Consider the following 25167-nt stretch of genomic DNA (forward strand, 5'->3'; position numbering starts at 1 on the left):
CAATAAAATTATTTTTGAGCAAATTTAATCTCCAAACATCATATAGTGTGAAATACGAATACGTAAAGGTGAATTTAATAGCCAGTCGATGCTACAGGTATTAAGATTTGTCTATGTACTTGTATGTTCCCGAATCTGTACCACAGTGCCAGGTTGGTAATAAAATCACCTTGTTGCGTAAAAAATATAAACATGGGCTCTATTTTGGTGGAAGTACGAGCAACTTTCTGTCGATATCCTAAGTGGAGATATAGCGGATACTTTTTTTGTTATGTCGTCTTAGAAGAAAGAGGATCCAGCTCTACGCCAGCCTTTCCAATTAAATCAAAACAGCACAGGAAATCACTTACCACCCTTTAACTCTAAGGAGCTCCATCCAACAGTCATCACAACAGTCTACTAGACTTATTCATTCACCCTTCCACCTCGATATCTGGAGATTTGTGGTGTGTTAAGCCATAATATGTATATAAGTGAATTGCCATGATGTATAAGTGCACTAGTGGGGTTTTCTGTACCCAAGTGATAACCGAAAATCTACAGTTAAGTTCAACTGTGAGTTATAAACCAGTTAAAACTTAATCTTTCTTCTGACGGTAGGAAAGACAGTTGAATAAGAGAAAATTAGGATCAGAATGTAATATAACCCAACAAGTATATGTTTATCTGTGTATTTATTTATGGAATCGGATTGCACAATAGTGGTTAATACGCAGTATTGCCTGTGTTAATATATGTTTGGTTAATAATAGTTTTCTCTTTTCAACGAATTAAAAATATTCCTTCACATTCTTTGTAAAGCACCCTGTATACTAAAAAGACTTAACATTTATCACAAATATTTACCAAAATGTATCCACATAAATATTGGGTTAGTATAAATATTTAAACTATAAACCGATAATCAATTGAATTCCCTTTCCTTTATTTATACAGTTTTATACAATTTAATTAAAGATTCTGACACATTTAGTTTACATTCATTTATATTTTCTTTTTATGTTGTACTGTACACCTTAGAAATAACATTCACACTACGTTCAGAGTGCCAACATCAGGTGTTGTAACAAATGGAGATAGCTGGTGGAAGTAATAACACTAATTGCGTTTCAAGTAAGGAATATGGAGTCTTATATTAATATTAATTATTAACGCAATACTTAGCATTCAAATAAGACAAAAATATTTGGTTATTTGGTTTTAAAAATGTTTATTTATTTATAAGTTAGTTTTCTTAAAGTCTTTACCAGCTTTAACATCACTAACTGTAAAGTGAATATATTATTAATGAAAATAAGTAATACCCTACTCGTACTTCTAAAATATTTATATTGGATTTATTAAGTTCTAATATAAACCTTACTTAAAAAAGTTATACATAGATTTAGCAGTTTTTATTGGATGATTAGTTTTTTTTGTAAAAGACGCAAGATTCTGTAGTCATTATTCTCAATGATTAATATTGTGTTGTAATAATTCACAACAGTTTTAATTTCATATCATTATAAACACTAAGAAAAAGTAATAAATTAAACGTAAATATTTTGCAACAAATTTGGACGAAAAGGGTTTTAGAAACAAAATTAAATCTGAAGAAGTTGTAGGGACGCATTGCCTTAATAAACAGAAATGACACTAGAGCTCAAACCTACGTCAACTTGTCCTAAGCTTTAAAAAACAAACGTTAATAGCTCATTTATTATTATTTAATGTCAATATTTAAAAGTAATAACTACTTAACAAAAAGTGTGTATGTGTTATTCATAATTCATACGACTTTTTTAATGGACGTACCTCCATTAATGTATTATAATTAATTATTAAAAATATTACTAAGATTCAACCAAGGCAGATTTGGATAACAATTATCTTAAAAATATGTAATATTCAAAACAAAGTATGAAGAAGAATATTAAGAATTATGTTAAAAGTAACGATGTTACTATAATAGAAATACTGGTATACTGAAATACTGCCACAATAAAAAATTTTTAATTTTCATAACAGGAAATGGTTATGCTTTTGTGGGCATAGAACAATTTTTATATAAATACAAATTATGAAGTTCTAAACACTAAAACCAAGTAATAGTATAATCAGAACATTTTCCACTATATAATATCAGGAAACCGAGCTTTGCTGGTATTTTTTATAGTAAATCGTGATTTGGGAATCATTTTATAATATACGTGTCTACAAACATAATTTTTAATGCCAAGACTATTTATTGTTCTGTCATCTTCTGCAGTAAAAGATGTGTTTATGATTCTTATTTTATTAGGAAACACTTCCGAATACGGGTAACAGTTTTAAAAATTTTATTCATCCATTTGAAAAATTGGTTGCTCCATTACAGTTCTTACATGCAAACAGCAGTCACCAAACAAATTCTATTTATGTGATAAGAAACCCATTCGTCGGGGAAATGCAATGCACCGCAATGGATAGACAGAGTTTCAAATGTTTCTAAGGCGTAATATTGCACAGCTGCAGTAAAAGCACATTTATACTCGTATTTAGGTAAATAATTATTAAATTAAAAAACCAATCGACGTCTTCCTTCTTAACGTCTTGGTTCTTCTAATCGGTATTCCCGTTGCTCGTCATTTTCGTTAACTAGACGTTGTGCCGCACGCTGCCGCATATCTTGCAGACGTTGAAACATCTAAATCATGAGACCTTTCTGCTCATATAATGTTAAAAGTTTGCAGGCATTTGACCTTAGCAGAACGTGTGGGACGATTTATACGAAATAGATAAATAAATGTAATTTTAAAAGAAGTAAAATTATTTATCAGTTTATATTGAAACCAAAATTTCCTTTCGGTTTGATCATTCGTTAATTTATACAGGAATTATATTTGTACTATTTGGCATTTCTGATGAAATATCAGCTGTGAGGATTGGCTTACTACTCTTGTTATGATACGTCCGATGTTAACATTATCAGATATCATTGACCAGATGTCATTTACTACAGAATGTAAACAAATAATATTAATAAATATCGACAGTGTAGCACTTTTGTTTTTGTAATAATGCAAATCATCGTTTCCATGAAAACTGATTTTTAAATTGTTAAAATTCAAAATATTTATCATGAGGCACATCTACATAAAGCGTAAAAATTGGTTTGCTGACTATTAGTGAGAGTTTACAACGGTTAGTGGACGTAAACTCTGCCTTACACTATTATTGGGAATTTCAATATCTCATCGATAAGGGACCAAAATGATCAGCCTGTCACCTCTTCTAAATGGTAAATATAAATATTTTATGTCTCGTCTCAGTCGTTACTCTTCCTATCTATATATACAGTAAGTCGTATGAAAATGGCATACGTCTATTGCTGCTGGGTATTGTTTGTTGTAAAACTATATAATATTACATTAATAAAGAAACAAACACTGAGGTTAATCCACAAAAAACAATACAAAAGTATTTTTTTTAAATATTAAAAATTTGACTGTAATGGGTAACCCAATAAAAGGAAAAATTATTTCTATTATTAGCATAGTTACCAGTACAACATTTCTAAAAGTTACACCTATTATAAAGTTTATTACACAGACTAAATACCTACGATTCACACTACATACATTATTGAGATATCCTTTACAGACATCATCATAAGACTATGGTACTGTAAGAATTAATTAGTATTGGAATTAGCACTGATAAATAATAGCAATAACTACGGTACTCCTAGTTGTAGTTGCTTACTCAGGAATGTTTATATCTGTCAGTCCCTTACCTACCTAGCATTTACTGCTTTCTTTTGAGGTACAGTAGGCTTATTACTCTCCTTGAATTGCTATAAAAAATCAACCCATGTTGAAGTATAACTAGCATTTAAATGATTGATTGTTTTTTTTCACGTAATGCTGTAACTTACCCACATTAAAGAGTTTCAAATTTTTGTATTTTTGTATCCGGTTGTATTATAGTTCTTATACTTTAATATCTTATATGCGCAACCTATAATATTCCTTCCTATTGCTATATATGTACCTATATATTAACCATACTCCCATAACTCTTCCTAACTCCGATACATTTTCCACCTGGTATAAATTTGTATACTTAATAAATCGAGGCCGTTGAGTTATATCTATCCATAGTTTTTGTTTTTTGTTTTTTTTTTTGTAGGAACTTATAAATTAAAATCATGAGGAGAGTCGTTAATGTACAAGGCCGACGTTACTTATGAAAATACTGATGCTCACTGGCAAGATTTGAACTCATATCCAAATTCCGAGGTCTTACATTCTTATAAACTAACCCGTGATTATGAACGTCCCATCCCGCCTTTAGTTTTTATCCAAAAAAACAACTCCTGTAATTTTCTTTGCTAGAAATACTATGCTTAGCCTTTTACTGTGTATGATTTAAATTTCAGTATAAGTATCTCAGTGATGATACCTTTCTGCTATTAGTATGTTATATAAATATGAAGTTTCAATAAATATGTTTCCTTACCCAATTACATGCCTTCGCCAAACAATATATGGCATTGTGTCATCGGTACTGATTACTGGATGCGTTTCCTGATCTTGTTCAACAGATCAGTAAACACGATCGTTTTGAGAATTGAACTCAGTTGTATTTTGTAGCAGATTTAGCAGGGGTGACAGTACTGTATCTATTGACCAATGCCACGCGATAAGTGCCGCCTCTTGACATACTCTGCGTCATCCACCATCCAGAAAGAGCCAAAGTCATCTTCATATCGAACAAAACACTTGTATAGAGAGAGATTGGTGCGGATGGCGTTCTGTATACACAGACCATCAACACAGAGAAAATAGTGTAAAAGACAAAGTTAAGAAAGAGAGAGAGAGAGAAAAGATATAAAAAGACGGACTCCTGGTAACTGCCTTATGAGCAAGACATGTTCAGCACGAATGTACCTGAGTGTCTGTAGCGGCCGACGTTGATGTAGACCTGTTCTGTTCTGACTTACTGTTGTGCGGTGCGCGGTATTTACAAAGAAAAGCGAAGGAAGGAAAACACAAACAATTAAAAGAGAAGTGAAAAAAGATTGAAAGAGTGTTAAAAATTCGGACTGAAATGCTTGCTAAAAGGAGCTACAGGAGTCTCAACCGAATTGCCCGGTAGACATACCCGATGAGGCACCGTTGCGGACGACGTTTGTAAAACTCCATCTCGTCCACTGTCCAGACGGCACCCTTCACGTTCTCCACACGCATGAAACATTTATGGAGAGACAGGTTGTGGCGCACTGCGTTCTATACAACACAATTCACGTAGCAGTACATAACAGTTTATATTGCTATAGTAACTTTCAAATTTACAGCTAGCTTCAAACCGATCAAAGTGTCTAATCATTAATCTTTCTCTTCATGTAGACTAAATCTATTATTTCAATACAGCTATGCAAAAAGTAGAGATTGAATACTTTTTTAATCAATCTTCTTTTCTTTCAAAAGAGCTTTAAACTATCAAAATTAGTTGATGTTCTAAACATCTTTCAGGTGAAGCATATAAGTTACTTCATATATGTTTACTTCATAACTAACTAAGGTACTTCATAGAATAATTTATTGTGATGTAATATATGTTATGGATGGAAATATTTATTTGATTCATATCACAGTGAGTACAGTTAAATATGTTTTATTGAATTAATCATGGAAAATAACCAAATATGTGATTTCAGTACAGTTTTAAAATGATAGACTACATTCATTTTCTATACCAACGTTTATGTTTGGAAAGTAGTTTTTTCTAATAGTGAGCAATTATGTGAATAAAGGTACAGTGAATAGGTAAGTTATAGATGTTGAAAAAATCCAACATAATTCATTTGTATTTTTTTTTCTTGTATATTATATTATTTATGTAATTAAAATGAGTATTCTCAATTTTTTTAATAACTTTTAGCTCATTACTTAGAAATTAAATTACTTTCATGTAATTTCATTTACTTCAATATCATTAATCATTTGCACGAAATCAATAATACACAGAGGTAATATAGTTGCTATTAGACTGAGGTAAGTCTTTTCCTAACTTAGTATAGTTTATTCCGCTACAGATAATTAACTACCTTTGTCCACATATATAGCTACTAAACCTTATTCAAAGTACGTCAATAGTTGACAAAATTCTTTATTTTAGATAAACACAGGGTAGATTCCATCGAATAATTCATCAAATGACAGTAATTTCTCTAATACCAGAGACATTAAACTACTAATATACCATAAACTAGGGTTACTTGTAGATAGAAGTATGCAAACGTAAGATTAGAAATGTCAGTAATTGCAACGCTACCTGTCTCACCTAAACATTATTGACGAATTTCTATGACATATCTTCCAGGTAAAGTCAACAACGAAAAATCATAACGAAACAACGAAATACATGTATTTAGGTTATATTGAGGTTAAGTGGTAGAGAGAGGACTGACAGCTCTAGCTCCGTCTCTTCAATAAAGGCGTTTTTCATAAAGAAATACCGGAAGTGGAGCATAGAGAACGCCTCACTACGAGTATGTTGAGATAGATTATTCCAAGACAGAGTTAAGAGGAGGTGGAAGCAGATGGGAATGTATTTGATCCAGCTAATCAGGAAATGTACCGATGCGAAGCGTTTGTGATCGTGTATTGAGCCGATAACTATTAAGACTGACATCAACTTTTAATAGGTCTAATGCAGGGCCACCGTGGAAGTCACAATGTGTTTTGTGCCATGCTCATCTTAAGATGAATCGCGAAAAACGAGACAAACGGGTTTAAGGATTTTGTTTTCTATGATTGGTGCAGAATGGACCTCCAGATTTTCAGGAAATCCTTTCTTGATTGCATACTATACATAACTTTGGATAAACCAACAATGTAAAATAACATTACTTCAAAAAACTAATTATCGTAGAGTTATGAATTAGTTTATAATGGTTTGATTATAACCACTAAGCTAAGTTGGTTGCCACAGCTTGAGCTTAAGTTTGTGAGTGATGAAAGAAGCAAATCAAATGACTTAAGCAGGAGTGAACTAAATGATGACAGTAGCGTATATTATATAAACTTTCTTTAGGTATTAAAATCCCCTTAAGATTAAGCATGCACTAAAATGAAAATATAATGAATGGTCAATGGTAAACTTATAAAAGTCATGGTGCATAAATTAAGCTGTACGTTAAATCAAAAATACTGAAACAAACATTTGGGAATCAAGAGTTATTGATGCACACCAACAAAATGAATGGAACAGATTGTGCACTGAATGTCACTTTCACAACCCACCAGAGATGACGAACGGCTGAGGAAAAGTAAAAAAAGCAATCCCTATACCTTCGGTAGCTCAGGCATTACGATTTTGTTTTTGATCTTAGTTTTAAAGTGTGTTCAGGGATAAAAGTAATCTTGCTTCAAAACAGGGCTGACCTACCAGTTGATCTATTTATTTAATGTATGAAGCCTGAAATATTTTACATATGAGGACTGTGCTGCAAAATGTTGGTCTTTTGTAAAGTTTGTTCATGTTGGTATTTTATAACCAAAGGCATGTAAGAACTGAGGTGATCGTTATAAAACGAGAATTATACTATAGCAATAAAATAAAATAACAATAAACTTAAGAAAAAGATTTACAAATATAAAAGAGGTTTTCTGCCCAATACAATGAAATAAATTCTATTAACGGTGTATTATGTTCATTTAATTTCACTTAATGCAATAGTCTTAGACCAGCAAACGTTATGGAAGGAGAAAATTAAACCAATGTATTTCCATCTTATCTGTAAGTTTGATTATTTTTTGATAAGATAAATTGCATTGTCTTATACAGTAAAAATATTTCGTGTAGTGTTTTGCATTACGATTGACGAAATTTGAGTATCTAAAAACACTGCATCACTTAGATTATCAGGGTACTGAGGTCAATTAACTAGAAATGAAAGATGTCTTATAGGAAACTTATTTGTTTAATCGTAACTTATGTTGTTTTTCCACCATTCTATCCGATGCACACATCATGTTTATAAGCATTTATGAGCATGGGCCTCTTCTGAACTCAATCTACTCTCTGAATATATATTTAGAGTAAAATTTAAAATGCCTCTAAATCAATAGTCTTGACATTTCTTTGAGCTATAATTATTTATTATGTATAAACATTGTTCAAATCATGCATTTAAGATCCTATTCTGCTTTGTTGTATAGAATATACATATTTACTTTAATACTAATATCCCTATTTATTGTGAATAATTTACAAGGACTCTAATTGTAATCATATTCTGACGTTTTGTTTCAGCATACAGGTTTACTTTACGTTCTCAATGGGAGGAACTTCGGTACCGTAAGTCTTTGAAACATGTCAGATATGAGTTTTCACGCCATTCTGAAACAACTGTTTTGGTCACATGTCTAGATTGTTACAGCATTATGCCATAAGTTTGAAAGAGAAATAGGCATCTTCTTGGTATCATATTTGTGATTCGAGAGTCTTGTTCTGATTATTTTCAGGTGGCCTCGGTCCTACGTTGATCCGACGTCCTCTCTGTGACACTTCTCATCATATAACACTTCTTCACGTGTGTTGCAAAACACACAAAGTATGAAAGTTGGTTGAATGGAAAAAAGTGTGAATGAGTGAGTGCGTGTAGAACTACATTTAACCACGACCAATAATTCTTCACTACACAACACTTTCAGGTATACTATATTTATCTCATAATATAACACTTAAGCTTACGCATTGTTGTATGAATTAATGTTAACCAACACATTAATCATACGTATTAATTTATAATCTTAGATGGACAGAGTTTCCTTTTGTGTTTTCTTGTGATGTTTCTCTAGCGTTTCTGCGTTTGCAAACTATTACTTTGAAATATTACAGAAGTCAATATATACTGCTATCAGAGATATTACCTTAAACAAATTACATTTGGGAACACCATATTTTTAAACGTTCATAAGATATCAACTGAAATGTTTAATTAATTAATATAGTACATGGTTTGTTTTCTGATTGTTCCAGGGTGATGCGGTCTATGTGGCAGGAGGTTGCCCCACTCACACTAATACACACACTACACATACACTAGGTAATGTATTGTCCTACTTAAAATATTTAGTTACTTTGAATACAATGGTTGTTTCAGAATTGCACGATATTACTAATTTTTAGAGCTTATCTACTTGATCAAATTTAAAAGACATAGTGTAATAATTTTAATTACTCTTTTTAGAAATTATTATTTGAGTTGAATAGTTTACTTATTAATTTATAATCTTAGATGGACAGAGTTTCCTTTTGTGTTTTCTTGTGATGTTTCTTTAGCGTTTCTGCGTTTGCAAACTATGGGCTCGTAACGATGGTGTTCGTTTATGTGTCGTAACAATGGTAACGTGTGCACGTGTGTGCTTGTGTAAGTGTTCCGTTTCGTCTCCACTTACTTCTAGAAACCAAGGGAATTCGGAAGGTTATACTGCAGTGCAAAGGTGAATGTAACCATTTCCAAGAAGATTATAAGATTAAACGTATACTAAAATGTGCCCTCCAGCATTTTAGGTGAGTACATAATTACTATCTCATTTCAGGCGTAATACAATCTTTATTTAAAATGTTTTAATCTTTTTATGTTCAACTTAAAATATAAATGAGACAGAATGAAAATTAAAGTATTGGTCAAATCCAAATGTCAGGTGAAATTTCAAGCATATTTACGTTTTAATAATTAATTATAACTGAGTTAGTATTGCAAAATACTTTATTGCATACAGAAATGATAAGATTAGTTCATATCAAGCGGTTAAAATCATTAAGAAAATCATATTAAAAATATGGTACAGAAACTTATTTTTATCCTTATGATTTTCATGTAAGCTCAAATATTATTTAGTCTTATAAATAAACTTCGTTGCTAAATAGGTTGCTAAATGTTAATTTTTAAAACGGCTGACCAATTATGAAAATCGTTTTTTTTATATTTTTGAAATTAGAGGAAATTGTTTATCCAAGGAAAGATTGCTAATCGTCTCGAAAAGATTTAGAATGTTTTAAAATAATAATAATATTTCTGTTCCACGTTTAATATAAGTTACGAAACAGCTAAATATGTAAATATTTAAAAGTTAAAAACCGTAAAATGTATAAAAGTAATTATGAATGTAACTTACCACACGTGGGAAAGTCTAAAGCAGGTTCCGGCAGCAAACAAAACTGGTTCTACTCTGGGGAATTAGCTCTTAACAAAGGGTTTTATTTCTATTAAATTTGCACGCTCACAAAGTTTTGGTTTTCCCAGAATATTTCATTGTTTTGCAGCAAAAGCTGGAACACTCGTAGGAAATTTCTGATAATCAAGAAGGTAGGATAAGGAAAAAATCAATAAATTTAATATTTCATTGTGCAGTAATCATTGTATTATTTTATATTGCAGTTTATTCTTTTTTGTATTATTTAATGAATTGTAACCAAGCTTTAGTTTAAATATCTCACAACCTAGAGGTACCCAATTATTTAATTACTAATATAGTTTATTATTACTACCAATTTCTTATACATGATATTTATTTTAAATAATATAACTTGTATTAATATTTTCAAACTGTATTTATGGGGAAATCGGGGTGTTACACTTTACTTATTATTGAATTATTTATTATATCACTAAATTTAATTGGTATAAATATTAATAATTGTCACTATTCAATGTGATACACTCAGGCTTTGTGCTGTTAAGGAATAAACGGTATAGTTACTACTTGTATTACGCAATAGTTCTCTCCATAAATTTTACTGTTCAACAAATTTAATTAAAATTGCAACATTTCTGGTGGTGTTATCGATGAATCAATTGCTACCTTTTACAAAGTATGCCTACACGCTAACTTTGTATCATTTAACTGATATTTTCTTTATTTCAATTTCATGACTTTGATCACAAACCTCAACAACAAAATGATTGGCATCTCGTAATAATCAATAATTTGAGATGCAAGTGATTCAGAAACAGTGTTACAACAGTTACCTTTACTGGTAACTCTATGTATCACATTATTTGAATACATACAATTTTATTACAGTGATATACGTACTAACACTCCACAGTTCTTTTTCAATACTACCATTAATGAGCTCAAACATTAAGTACATTTAATTTTGTATGACATTTTTTTATTAGTATTATATTTTTATTTATTTGGGTTTTTGTTTGTAGATAATAAATTGTAATAAGTTTAATTAAATCAACTAGTATTTACATGTACCAAAACTTGTAATTTTGCATGTTCTTAACAACTTACTATTATTATATGTTAGGGAAAAAATTCCTTTTCTAAATGTTTTATGTAAATTTTTTGTTTACAGTTCGTTTTTAGAATATCTTGAGGACAGACAGGCAGGCAGAAATTAAAGTTTTCCAGCTAGATTAGTAATAAGTCGAAGTCATCTAATACATATTTGAGATTTTAAAACGTCTCACATATATTCAGATTCTTCGAAGAAGTATAATATATATGATGTTATTTCAATGCAGATATTTGGTAATAACATAGAATGCATGTCCTTTAAACCATGAAATTGCTTTACTTCCAAGAAACAATAGGCTATTTAATTACAAATTGCAGTAACTTTTGGAAGGAGTTTGCTGAATAGCCTTTTTTAAATGTAATATAGCCTACATTTGAGAAGTGGTCCTTTCTCCAACCTGTCTGAAACAGGCTTGTATAAATGGGTTCTTTAGAAACGTAGCAAGCGTCTCTGAATGTGTTTACAAACATTTAGTGTTGTGGTAACTTCCTTTGATAGAAATTAATGGAATGGTTCAAATTTATATTCTGCTATCTCATCATACAAATGTACCCACTCGTTTCCAATGGTACTGAGTGGATTATGTGTCCTTGTTTTTGACACATTTTTCTGATATGAGTTAAAATTTTTGGTGTGATAAAAGTGTTGGATGACAATTTTACTTAATAATGTATTGAACACACATATTCAACCAACATTGGCGGTACATCTTGGAAATACTACGTGTCACAGAAACCATACATGTTGTAACATGTTACTTTAAATAGTGGTTTGTTACGCCGGGAGTATGAAATCAAAACATAGGTTAAAGTAACAATTTTTGTCAATGTTCAGCCAAATCCCATAAAGAGACATGTAAATGGTAAATCTCTCGTTGTTCGTGTAGAATTCTTGCAATTCAAATCCATACGTCACTTCGTTGTGGAGATTTGTTAGGACGGATAGACAGGGTGGCAGAAACTATTCCAGTTCCTTGAGTAATTGGCTTCGCTAATGCTCTGACAGTAATTACGTATGGTTCGCTTTGTATTCCCCTTAAAAAAAACTTTAATCACTCTTTTAGCTTGATAATTTTTTAACTTTGTTTCGGGATATTTTACTATCATAAGTGAACTATATTATTTCAGCATAAAAATAATTTAAATGATGAAAAGGGACAAGTGACTGTGTACTATCTTCACCATTTTGAACCGTATACAAGTTTATAGTTTAAGAAAATGTAGGTACTGCTTATAGACAACTTACTGTCAAAGGGTGGAGTTTTATCTGTGATATATAAAATTCTATTAATGTCTATTCCAGTAAAGCCTGTAACGCTATTTAATGTGAACCTCAGAATATAAATTTATCCCGTCAATATAAATTTTTAAAATCGGGATTAGAAACCAGGTCTCTGTTAATATAAATGAAAGCTAACAGAAAGATACCGCTACTAACTCAAAATCTTCTCTTTAATTGGCCCTAAACCCCAACACTAAGCCACAATAAAAAGGTAGCTCAGGATTTCGAGGTAAAATTTAATATTTGATCACCTGATGAAGACCCAGAATTTGGGGGACGACAAAAAGATTTCACAATTGTTTGAGTTTCCCAATAGTTTTATTTAAAATTACATTTTCAATTCACTTCCTGAGACGTGGTTTCTGTTTTATTTGCATGCATTTAAAGTTGATAGCCTGAAAGACTCATTTTTAAAACATACATCATATAATTACACTAAAATACGCTAAGACAACTTTAATTTTATGTTTTCTCATTATCATAATATTTTAACTCGAACCAGTGTAAAAATGTTCGCTGACGCTCAGCCAAATCCTATGTTGTGACATGGACCAACATAGAACTTCTTCATATCAAAATTAAGTTTCATGTCTGATTTGCAATCTATATGTCAGTTATTGAGATATACAGACAGACAGACAAATGTATTTTGCTCAGTCCTCATGGTTTTGGTTTCCCTAACGCTCAGCCAATGAGATTTTTGTCGAATCTCCCTTCAACATCGTCCATCTTAGTTCTCAGTCAACCTGGATGAAAACCACCTTTCTATGTGCAAAGTGACAACATCCAATATAGAACATCCTTGCAGAAAAAAGCACATCGTCCAGCAATCAGTAACTGTTGTAATGAAACAAGCTTTCCTTATGTATTGAGTTTTATCTATATTAAATTAAAAATTATTAATGTTTAGTAAAAGCTATAATTAAAAAAGGATGTGAGATTCTTTTGCAGTCAGGAAATCTTAACGTCTAAATATAACGCATTTTTGCACCTGTAAAGAAAGGAATAGTAAAATATAAGTTTATAAAATTACTTATACTGAGTGTTGAGCAGTATATATATATTCAAAATGATTCAAAATGATTCAAATGATTTATTCAGCCGATCTACAAATTGTAATAGGCTACGTCTAGTAAAAACAACATTCAACTACAAAACTTAGTTGCGTGCAATAATTATAGTCCGTGCACAAATAAATGTCCATCAGGTCATGTACTAAAAATATAAATAAAACTAAGCATTAAAATAGGTATTAAAATTAAACACTAACCAACATTTAAAAATTACTACATGTAAGAAAATAAAGTTTTGACTAATAGTTACAAACAGTGTGCACTAGTTCATGCCCCTGCACTAATTGATTAATTAATACATAACAGGCCCTGCACTAATACAAAAATAAATACAACTAGGCGTAAATGTAAATATTAAAACTAAAATTAGGCATACATTTTGTGAGAGACTACATCTAAGAATACAAAACAGTCATGATTTGACTAAGAACCGTTATGTAATCAGGTCTCATTCATTCAAGTACATTATATCAATCTAAAGAGTATTGGGTCATGCAATATACAGATAGTAACACTAAACACATGCAGAAATTAAAAACAAATTAATTTAAATAGCCAAGCAGAAGGGAATGGTCATATTCAAAATATTCAGTAAGGCTGTAGAAAGGGATATCTGATAACCAGGATTTTAGGACAGGCCCAAACTTCTGTACCGGGAGCTGTCTAACTGTAAGGGGTATGGAGTTGAACATTTTAGTGGCTATAATAGGGAAGCAATTTGAGATCTTGTGTAACCTAGATCTATTTACATGGACATCAAGGCATCTCCTGGTTTCATACCCATGTACACCTGCATTAGTGATGTAGTCATCTTCTTTATGTTTAGTTGCTAAAAGACATTGGTATATATATACATTGTACACTAACATAATTTGGTGTTGAGAAAACAGTGGTTTACAGTGTTCAAGCAACTGTGCCCCACTTAGTACCCTAAGGGCTTTTTTCTGTAACCGAAGAACTCTAATTACACTGGCAGAATGTCCCCAAAGCCTGGTACCATAAACAATGTGGGAGTGGAAAAAGGCAAAGTAAGCTAACTTAAGAAACTCAAAGGGCATTTCTGCTTTAAGCTTTCGAAGCAAAATAACTACCCTACTAAGCTTACTACACAAGGCATCAATATGCTTATTCCAGACAAGCTTTGAATCAAGATTAAAGCCAAGCAACTTCACTCCCTCCACATTAACACCATTTTTGCACAAGCTAAAAGTAAACGCCTGAGTCTTGTTCTGGTTTAGGCACAAACTGTTATAACTGAACCAATATGAAGCATTTGTAAAAAGGTTCTTAACAAGTGTTTCTGCGGTTGTAGAGTCCTTATGAGTTGCAAACAGGGTTGAGTCATCGGCATACAACAGAATATTACCCGCTACATTGTAATAAATATCATTAATGAAAATGATAAACAAAAATGGCCCCAGAATTGAACCCTGAGGCACTCCATGTTCAACAACCAAGGGGTTCGAGGTTGTACCATCCCAGGTTACAGACTGTTTCCTTTGATCTAAGTAAGATTTCAAGATTTTCAGGGCGCAACCCCGTACACCGTACCTTTCCAGTTTCTTCAAGAGGATCTTGTGCGACACGCAATCAAAGGCACGTGAAAGGTCGCATAACAGTACAGCAGTAGAACTTTTTGCTTCAAAAGAATTAAGAATGGCCTGAAGAAGTGAGTCCACAGCTTCGACAGTAGATCTATGCCTTCTGAAGCCAAACTGTGCTGGTACCAAGAGGTGATGTGACTCAAAAAAATTGCACAGCTGCTCCAGCATGACAGACTCAATGACCTTGGCAAACATAGGTATTAGAGATATAGGTCTGAAGCTCGATACCTCGTTTTGTGGACCCTTCTTGTAGACGGGGACAGTCCTCGATGCCTTCAAAACCTCAGGGAAAACACCTTCGGAAAGACACAAATTTATTAAGTCTGTTAGAGCAGGAGCTATACTATAAATAACCCTTCTTAACACATCCACAGACATGTCATAGATGTCTTTACTCTTGGAACTCTTAAAACCATGCACTACTTTTATTACTTCTTCCACGGCAACTAGCTTCCACGCAAAATTAAAAGGTACCACAGGGACCGAAGTTAGATACGCGTCCCCATTCCCACTAGGAAGAGTTACCAGAGACAAATTACTGGAGTTAACAAGATCCTTGGCAGAGTTATTGAAGACTTCTGCTGTGGCAAAATTGGTGTCAGGGGCAGACACTCGGTGCTTACTCCTATTTATATAGTCCCAGGCTGCCTTGCATGGATTTTGAGACTGCGCAATAAAGTTTCCCACGGCAGCCTGTTTGGCCTCCATAACCTTAGCACGGTATTCCCTCCTCAGATGTTGCACCCAAGGTTTCAGATTGGACCTACTCTTAGACATATCACACACTATGCCAATGAGACTACGTAGGTCAGCTAAATCCGGTGTGTACCAGTTTGCAGATCGGGCCAAATGCCTTTTTCCATTGTTCCCTCCCGTATGACTACGTTTTTTCAGCTTCACAGGAAAAAAAGTATCAAATGTCTTCTTAAAGCTAAGAAAAAAACTAGTAAATGCAGCTTCTGCAGGAAAACATAGAGCAAGTTCATGCCAGGAACTGACCTGGACTGCGACAGATTCCACAAACCACTGGAAATTTGTATCATTGAATGATCTAATGGTTACAGTCTTAATCAACGGACCGCTTGCTAAATCTATGACCTGTGGCCTCCAATGCTTGATGGTGAAAAAAACATGTTTATGGTCAGCGATCTGAGATTCACTTATCAATACATCATAGTTCCACTTATCAATATTAGTTAAAAATGAGTCCAGGGAGGCAGCACCTCGTGTAGGCTCGGAAACACTACTATAAAAATTAAAACTACGTAGTAGATTTAAAAAGTCTTGAGCATCATCCGAGTTAAGACATAAATTAATGTTGTGGTCACACCCAATAACTATTGAGAGGCCCAGTGTGACCAAAAATCCAAGACACAACTCAAGCAAGTAGAGGAATCTTGCAACCTGCCCAAGGGGTGAACGATACATGGCTTAAACCACGAGCGAGACTTCATTTACAATAGTACCAGCAAATTCGGCTTGCTGCACTTCACTGTAGCGTTCAAGGTCCAGTGGCATACATTTAAAAGAATTTCTAACATATACCGCTGCACCACCCGTAGGAGTTTGGCGGCAGAAGTAAGCAGACAAGTCCAGATCAGAAAGACTGGAATAATACAACAGTTCATCCCTGGTCATCCAATGTTCAACTACACACAAGATATCAAGTTCATTGCTATCACAAAGCACTTCAAGCTCAGTTGTTTTACTCCTAAAACTTTGCACATTTACTGTACATAACCTAACAGTTTCCATGCAGGACCTACTACTAGTGCCAGTATCGAGGTTTATTTCGGGCGACTTTGACCAACTTGGTTTGTCCCTAAAAAAGTTTGAGACCTTACAAACTGTTCATCAGTACCCGACCCAGCCCTAGCCTGACGTGGCTGTACATATTCCTTGACAAAAGCACCCTTCGGCCAGAAATCAGCGTTCAGAACAGTATCAAGGTGATTTTCAGCAACACTCACTTTAAAACTGGAGTAGTCTGAATACCTAGTTTGAAGTTTCTCACACCTAATATCACCAACACCGTTCTGCTTCATATAGTTTTCAATTTCATTTGTAGAAGTATCCGAAGAACACCTAGATAAAAATACGTGTTTTGTCCTCACAGCAATTTTTAACCCACTCTTTTTAACATTGGAACCAATCACTATTGATTTTGGTTTAAAGTTAGGTCTATTTCTGATTGGTTTCCCTTTTTTTCCAACACGGTTCCAGCCGTCACTGTCAGAATTTTGACCTCTCACCACTTTTTCAGCATAAGTATCCTTTTCTTTAACCTGGATAACTTTTTCGTCACAATCTAAGTTTTCCGAACTCGATAGTTTAAAGTTTGGCTGTAACCTACGCCTACCCTTCGATTGAGATAGAACTTGATTAGTTTTGGCGTTGTTTCTTGATTTTCCACTTTCTGACTTATTTGAATTAAATACAAACTCCTTATATACAAACATATATATATGTTCCTTATTTTATTACGACACTCTTCCGAATATGGGTGACGGTTTAAATAAAAAAAGACGTACAAATTCATTTGAAAATTGTTGTTGCTCCATTCAAATTTGACCATGCACACAACATTCACCAAACTAATTTATATTTATGCTATTAGAAACCTGTTCCACGGGAAAATGCAATGCACCGCAATGGATACACAACATTTGAAAGGCGTAATATTGCACAGCTGCAGTAACAACACATTTATACTCGTACTTCAGTAAATAATTATTAAGTTTCAAAACCCTTCGACGTCTTCCGTCTTGACATCTTGGTTCTTTTTCTCGTTGCTCGTCATTTTAGTTAACTGCACGTTGTGCCGCACGCTGCCGCAAATCTTTTAGACATCGAAACATCTAAATCATGAGACCCTTATGCTTGAATATTGTTAATTCATGTTTGCAAGCATTTCAATTTGGCACCAAGTGTGAGACGAAGTATATGAAAAGGATAAATATGTTTAATTCTAAAAGGCGTGAAATTATTATTTAACTTGTATTAAAAGCAAAATTTCTTCTCCGTTTTAACCTTCGTAAATTTATACAAAAATTATTTTTACTCTTTGGCGTATTTGATGAAACATCAGCATTAATGATTGGCTTATTATAAGTATAATATGATACATCAGATGTTATATGCCAGATGCCATTGACCAGATGTTATTTACTATAGAATGTAACGAAATAAATAAATATTGGCTTAGTAGCAGTTTGTCATTGCTTGAAAACACGGATGAAACAACGTTTTCTAAAAATAAAACTTAACTAGATATTTATCGCCCTTGAACCCCTGAATACAAAATTTCATGAAATTCGTTTGAGCCGTTTCCGAGATAATATTATATTAAATATATGCGTACAAATATTTATCGTTTTAAGGTATTAGATAATAAAGTTTGTTTAGATAAGAGATTTTGTAACAATATATATCGTCGTCTCCATGAAAACCAAATTTTTGAACTTATAATCTTTAAAAGATTTGACATGGGCCACAGTAACATTTAGCATAGAGTTTTGCGTGGTTTGAAGAATAACGGTTAGTGTTCGTTAACTCTGCCGTAGACTATGATGCGGAATTTCACCATCTCATCGATAACGGACCCAAGAGGATCAGCGTAGCACCTCTTCTAAATGGTAAATATAAATATTTTATTGGTTGCCTCTGTCGTAACTCTTCCTATCTGTATATAAGCAGTATAAAGGCTGTATATTTCATACGTGTATTGCTATGGGTATTGTTTTTCTAAATTTATGTAAAATTATATAAATGAAGAAAGAAACTGTGATTAATCCACAAAACTGAAAAATACAAAGTATTTGTGTTTATAAAACTGAACATGTAAGACAATACGTATATTCTATTCTTAGCTAAAACTACTAATAAAGTGTTCTAAAAATGTACCAAGTTTAAGTTCACTATACAGACTAACAACTTGACTTACCAAAGTCTCACCAGGTATGAAATCTTTAAGTTATCCCTCAAAATCACCATCATGAGACTCAGGGACTGTAAAGGTTTATTATCATTGATAAATAATAACCTATATTGTCGTTACACCCTCTTGCATTTTGATATCTATGTCAATCCTGTAATTGATTATCATTAACTCTTTATTGTAGGGTATAACTTGCCTATTACTCTACTTAATGAACACATGTTGAAGTTTTACTAGCATGTAAATGCTTTATTGCGTGTTGTTTTCATGTAATGCTGTGTAACTTAGTGATTATTATATATAACCAGCTCTCTTGTAATTGTTATATTTTAATTTCTTATATATTCATAACCTCTAATCCTTCATCCTATTGCTAGATAGTTATCTATTAGTAACACACCCGTAACTCTAACCCGCCTAATTTCGATACATTTTCTGTCCTAGTATAAATTTGGGTACATAATAAATCTAGTCCATTCAATTATATAATCATTCTCGGAAGTTTAAACGTTAGTATATCCAATAAGCCCTACAAGTACTTCAGTTGCACATTTACGTGCCTGATAATATTGTAAATATTTCTCTCGGGCCACTGGTCTTTGTGAGGACCTTATAAAACACAATCAGGAGGAGAGTCGGTACTAATGTCGAAGATACTGGTGAAAATATCGATGGTTACTGACATGGTTTGAACTGCGATAACTCTAACTCAGATCCAAAGGGTGAGGTTTTACACAGCTCGTCCATCGGTACTCCAAACCCTTGCGATATCTTTTATTTACTCAAATTGTGGCTTTATTCTTCTGATAACCTTTCCTGTGCTCGTCCTAGGAGCGTTCCAAGTTTTCTTTCCATGCAATAAGATACCATCAGTAATTCACTTTGCTATAAATACTACGCTTAACACTTTTTTTGTAAGACTTAAATTAAATTTCAGTATACGTATCGCAGTGACGTATACTTTCTGCCATTTCTATGCGGCATTAATATGAAATTGCTTTATCTATGCTTCCTTACCAAATAATATGCCTTTTCTATAAAAAATAAATTTTTTACCGTGTTGCTACCCATTACCGACAGTAATTTTTTTCAGTGAGAGTCGGGAAAATGCACACATGTGGCCAGCCTGTAGTGAGGAACTCCTATAAGCGGCGAAATGGATTCCACGGGTTACCCATTAACAAATTCTGTGTTGTTTAGAGGTCTATACTGGGCTTGTCTATCCTAGGCTAGGCCTACTTTTGACTTACGTCCTTAGGTTGTCTCTATTTCTAGCCGTATGATCATTTGGTTTAATCCACTAATCGATCTGGATCGGACTTTTTTAGTTGGAGAACATTCTGAGACGCAATTCCAGCTACACTTATCCTCCATTACCTTTCCGCACACCTTGTCTACCAAGAATGTACCAAGTGGACTATTGGCCTCCAAGCGGGCCCTTCTCCAGCAAGGGTGGTAGGGGAAAGAAAGTCTTCCACGTCTTCTAGAATGCCCGGACAATAGATATAGCCCGGGGAACCGGCTTGCTTATCCGATTGGTGTGCGACCTGAAGTAGCTGTGCCCTGTGATGAATTAGGTCGGGTAATAATCCACTTTGTCACATTTTAACTCATTTTTTGACTTGTACGCTGAGTCACAATCAAGCATCTCCGGGCCTTACCCCCGAAATATGTTTACAACAGTGTTATTTTCGAAAGTGCTCTTCTGATCTGGCATTGTCCTTGCCGATATCGCCTTGTCTCAGGAAAATTGCCTTTCTCTCCGAGCTCAACAGGGATATCTCCAGCAATTACCAAGACGACAGGTTCATATACAATGTAGTAGGTGAAACACACTCGAAGCACAGCGTGACGCTACACGAGAGGTAGCGGCATCCGATAAACCTCTTTGTTGTCTGCCCACGCCTCAGCCTCGTATAGAACAGACTGGAATTTAGGTATCAACAAACGTCTTCTGCTACACCTAGAACCCCCAAAATGGCCATTAGCTTGTTAAGATATGTAAAGGTCCCTAAGGGAGACTTGTTCGCCGTTTGGAAGATCTTATCACTCCAACCTTTACACCAAGGTACTGGCGGCACGCGCCTTTTAAACTAGTTCCCTCTCCTGCAGCGGGACCACTATTTCAACAATTTGTTTAGACAATCACGATCTCAGTATTGCCCAAAGCGTACGAGAGACTCTGACCGGACATTAGGAAAATGCACTCGTTGATTGAAATTTTGCTGGGCCAGCTCAGTTACGTACAGCGATGAGAGCTAAGAAGTAATCGGCATACTCAACAAGCGCAATCTCTTCAGGCATCTCGGATCGCAGAATACTATCGTAAGCATTATCCCCGAGATCCGGGCCTAGTATTGAGTCCTGAGCCGCTGATGTTACAACAATCTTCCTCTTTCCGTCCTATGTGTCGCAGACCAACCGTCTAAAGTTCAGATAATTTTTATCACCTACAAGAGACACGATGGAATGCGGAATGTGTTGTGCAGCACGTTCCTCATCTCCCTCAGCGAGTTTGGAGCAATCTTGACGTCAACTGTAACAAGAAGCACTACTCGACAGGAGAAGTGGTTGTAGGCTCTTAGCTCTTACTACGGTCAGTTACACTTCAGTGATAGATTCAAGTGTTGACAACTGCTTTGTGAATCCTTACTGACAGGGTCACAAGTCCCTATCAGCTGCAAAGGTAGTAGTCAGGTGGAAGCGGATCAACTTCACGAAGAGGTTACCTGCAATGTCCTACATGCAGAGAGACCTGTAGGACGACGGCAAATCAGGATTGCCTTTCCTTTTGCTCATGAGCACAGACACTACTGTCAGTAATCGAATGGAACAATCTTCTCACATTATTTTGAACTTACATTTTTTAAATATTTTTTTTGTCACTAATCTCAGTATTTCATATCCCTCACTTTTCTGCATTATTCTTCTTTGTGGAGCATGGAGTATGCCCACTACAAGTACGCTGAGATACATTATTACAAGACTTTGGTAAGAGAAGGTGAGATCATACCCGATTGTATTTGATCTAAGCTCATCACGAAGGGGAGATAAACTCACCGTTGCGAAGCCGAATAACTAGCGAGGATGACATCAAAATTGAATTGGTCTAATGGAAGACTCACCAAACCGTAGACGTCACAATGTGTTATGTGCCATGCACATCTTAAGATGAAACGCAAAGAACCAGACAAAAGGGTTTAAGGATCTAGCTTCCTATGATTGGTGGAGAATAGACCTCAATTTAACAACGAAACCTTTTCTACACATTATTTTGATAAAGCCAGTGATATAATATAAATGTTTAAAGTTATGAATGAGTTACTTTAATATGTCTATATGAAGATTAATTGGATTAGAATCATTAAACAATAGTTGGTTGCTCGTGAGTGATGGAGGAAGCTACTTTCTCAAGGAGTGAAGCCTAAGCTTGCAGAAGCAGTATTGATTGAGCTATCAAAACATTAATATGGATTTAGGCTAGTCATTCAGTTCAGTCCATAATTCATAGTATTCACCAATATCACCAGCTAGTTAAGCTAGCCCCGTTTTAAGTTCAAGCGCTATCACTTAGGTGAAGAAAATGATCACAGCATCTCAAATCATAAGTAATAACTTTTCTTTAGGTTCCAAAATCCCTTAAAGCTAAACATATACCAAAATTGAAATTTTATGAATGTGTAACAATTAAATCATAAAAGTCAGGGGACATTAATTAAGTTGTAGGTTGTATAAAAATACTGAATTGTACATATAAGAGTAAGAGTAATTGACTCACAAACCAAACATGTTAATTTACAGGTTACACTGAATTTAACACTCAGAGATGAGGAAAAGGCTGAGGAAAAGTCAAAAGAAATATTTGATTTTGTTAAGATTTTTTTCTTAATCTTAGTTTTGGTGTGTTGCTAAGTATAGAGGTAATCTTGCTTCAAAAAAGGGCTGACCTTGCAGTTGATCTATTTATTTAATGTACGAAGCATGAGTTATTTTACATATGAGGACCGTACTTAAAAAAATTGCGTCTTATTTTTAAACAATGCTCATGATGGTACTATATAACTAAAGTCAAGAAGGAACAAAGGAGACCGTGTTATGAGAATAGGATTATACTATACCAGTTATAGAACTTAACGATAATGGTATGCTTTAGAGTATTAATGAATGTCAGCTTCACTGACGTAAAAACTTGTTCTGCCCAATACAATGAAATAAGTTATTTTCATGGTTTATTAGAGCATTTATTTCTACTGAATAATAGTCTTAGACCAGCATATTTTATGAAAGGAGAAAGTTACTCAAATGCATTACCATCTTATCCGTAAGCGTGATTATTTTTTGTTAAGATAAAATACATTGTATGCTATAGTACAAATATTTAGTGTCGTTTTTTCTATTGAGATTAACGAAATTTGATTATTTAAAAACTGTAACACATAGATAATCAGGATAATAAAGTTAATAAACTAGGAATGAAAGGAAGTTCTTATAGGAAACTTATTTATTTAACTGTAACTTATTTTATTCTTCAACTATTATATCTAATGCAAGCATAGGGTTTACAAGCATTTATGAGAGTGGGTCTCTTCTGGACTCAATAAACTCTCTGACCATATATTTAGAGCAAAATTTAAAATGCCTAAAAATCAAAAGTGATGATGTATATTTAAAGTATAATTATTTATTATGTATAAATCATGTTCATATCATCATTTAAGATCCAGTTATACTCGTTGCATAGAATATACATATTTAACTTTAATAGTAATAACCCACTTTAAGATGCACAATTTACAAGGACAATTGTAATAATATTCTGATTGTTTATTTCAGCATACAGGTGTACTTTACGTTCTCAATGGGAGGAACTTCAGTACCGTAAGTCTTTGAAACATGTCAGATATGAGTTTTCACGCCATTCTGAAACAACTGTTTTGGTCACATGTCTAGATTGTTACAGTATTATGCTATAAGTTTGAAAGAGAAATAGGCATCTTCTTGGTATCATATTTGTGATTCGAGAGTCTTGTTTTGATTATTTTCAGGTGGCCTCGGTCCTACGTTGATCCGACGTCCTCTCTGTGACACTTCTCGTCATATAACACTTCTTCACGTGTGTTGCAAAACACACAAAGTATGAAAGTTGGTTGTATGGAAAAAGTGTGAATGAGTGAGTGCGTGTAGAACTACATTTAACCACGACCAATAATTCTTCACTACACAACACTTTCAGGTATACTATATTTATCTCATCATATAACACTTAAGTTTACGTATTGTTGTATGATTTAATGTTTACCAACACATTCTATCAATATATACTGCTTTCTGAGATATTGACTGCCTTAATCGAGTTACTTTTTGGGAACACTATCTTTTTAAAATTTCATAAGATATCAACTGCAATGTTTTATGAAATATATTACGTGTTGTTTTTCTGATTGTTTTAGGGTGATGCGGGCAATGTGGCAGGAGGTCGCCCCACTTACACAAATACCCACACTACACATACACTAGGTAATGTATTATAGTTATAGTATTTTATTAGTTTTATTATTATTGTATAGTAAAAAGATATAGTTAATTTGACTGCAATGGTTGTTTCAGAATGGCACGATAATAATAATTTTTAGAGTATATTTGTACTTGAGAAAATTTAACAGACTTAGTGTATTAGTTTTAATTACTCTTTTTAGAAATTATTATTTGAGTTGAATAGTTTACGAATTGATTCATAATCTCAGAGGGAAAGTGTATCCTTTTGTGTTTTTTTGTAATGTTTCCCTAGCGTTTCTGCGTTTGCAAACTATGGGCTCGTAACGATGGTGTTCGTTTATGTGTCGTAACAATTGTGACGTGTGCACGTGTGTGCTCGTGTGAGTGTTCCCTTTCGTCTCTACGTACTTCTAGAAACCAAGGGAATTCGTAATCTTAGGCTGCAGTGGAAAGGTGAATGTAGCCATTTACAAGCAGACTATAAGATTAA

General features: G+C 33.7%; 2 protein-coding genes across 2 annotated transcripts in view; one reads left to right on the forward strand and one right to left on the reverse strand.

The window, feature by feature from the left end:
• Positions 1-4642: 4642 nt before the first annotated feature.
• On the reverse strand, positions 4643-16672 carry LOC124370547. The gene is made up of 3 exons (XM_046828834.1): positions 15128-16672; positions 5112-5249; positions 4643-4774 (listed from the first exon to the last, which is right to left on the reverse strand). The coding sequence occupies exons 1-3, from the start codon at positions 16670-16672 to the stop codon at positions 4643-4645; spliced, it is 1815 nt and encodes a 604-aa protein (XP_046684790.1).
• A 4978-nt stretch (positions 16673-21650) lies between these two features.
• Positions 21651-25167, forward strand: part of LOC124370548 — a 104277-nt gene continuing 100760 nt past the window's right edge. The window contains exons 1-2 of the mRNA XM_046828835.1: positions 21651-21719; positions 21841-21938. Coding sequence (XP_046684791.1) covers positions 21651-21719; positions 21841-21938 — 167 coding nt within the window. The remainder of the gene's footprint in view (positions 21720-21840; positions 21939-25167) is intronic.

The sequence above is a fragment of the Homalodisca vitripennis genome, unplaced genomic scaffold (assembly GCF_021130785.1).
Source record: "Homalodisca vitripennis isolate AUS2020 unplaced genomic scaffold, UT_GWSS_2.1 ScUCBcl_265;HRSCAF=1838, whole genome shotgun sequence".
Taxonomy (NCBI): Eukaryota; Metazoa; Arthropoda; class Insecta; order Hemiptera; family Cicadellidae; genus Homalodisca; species Homalodisca vitripennis.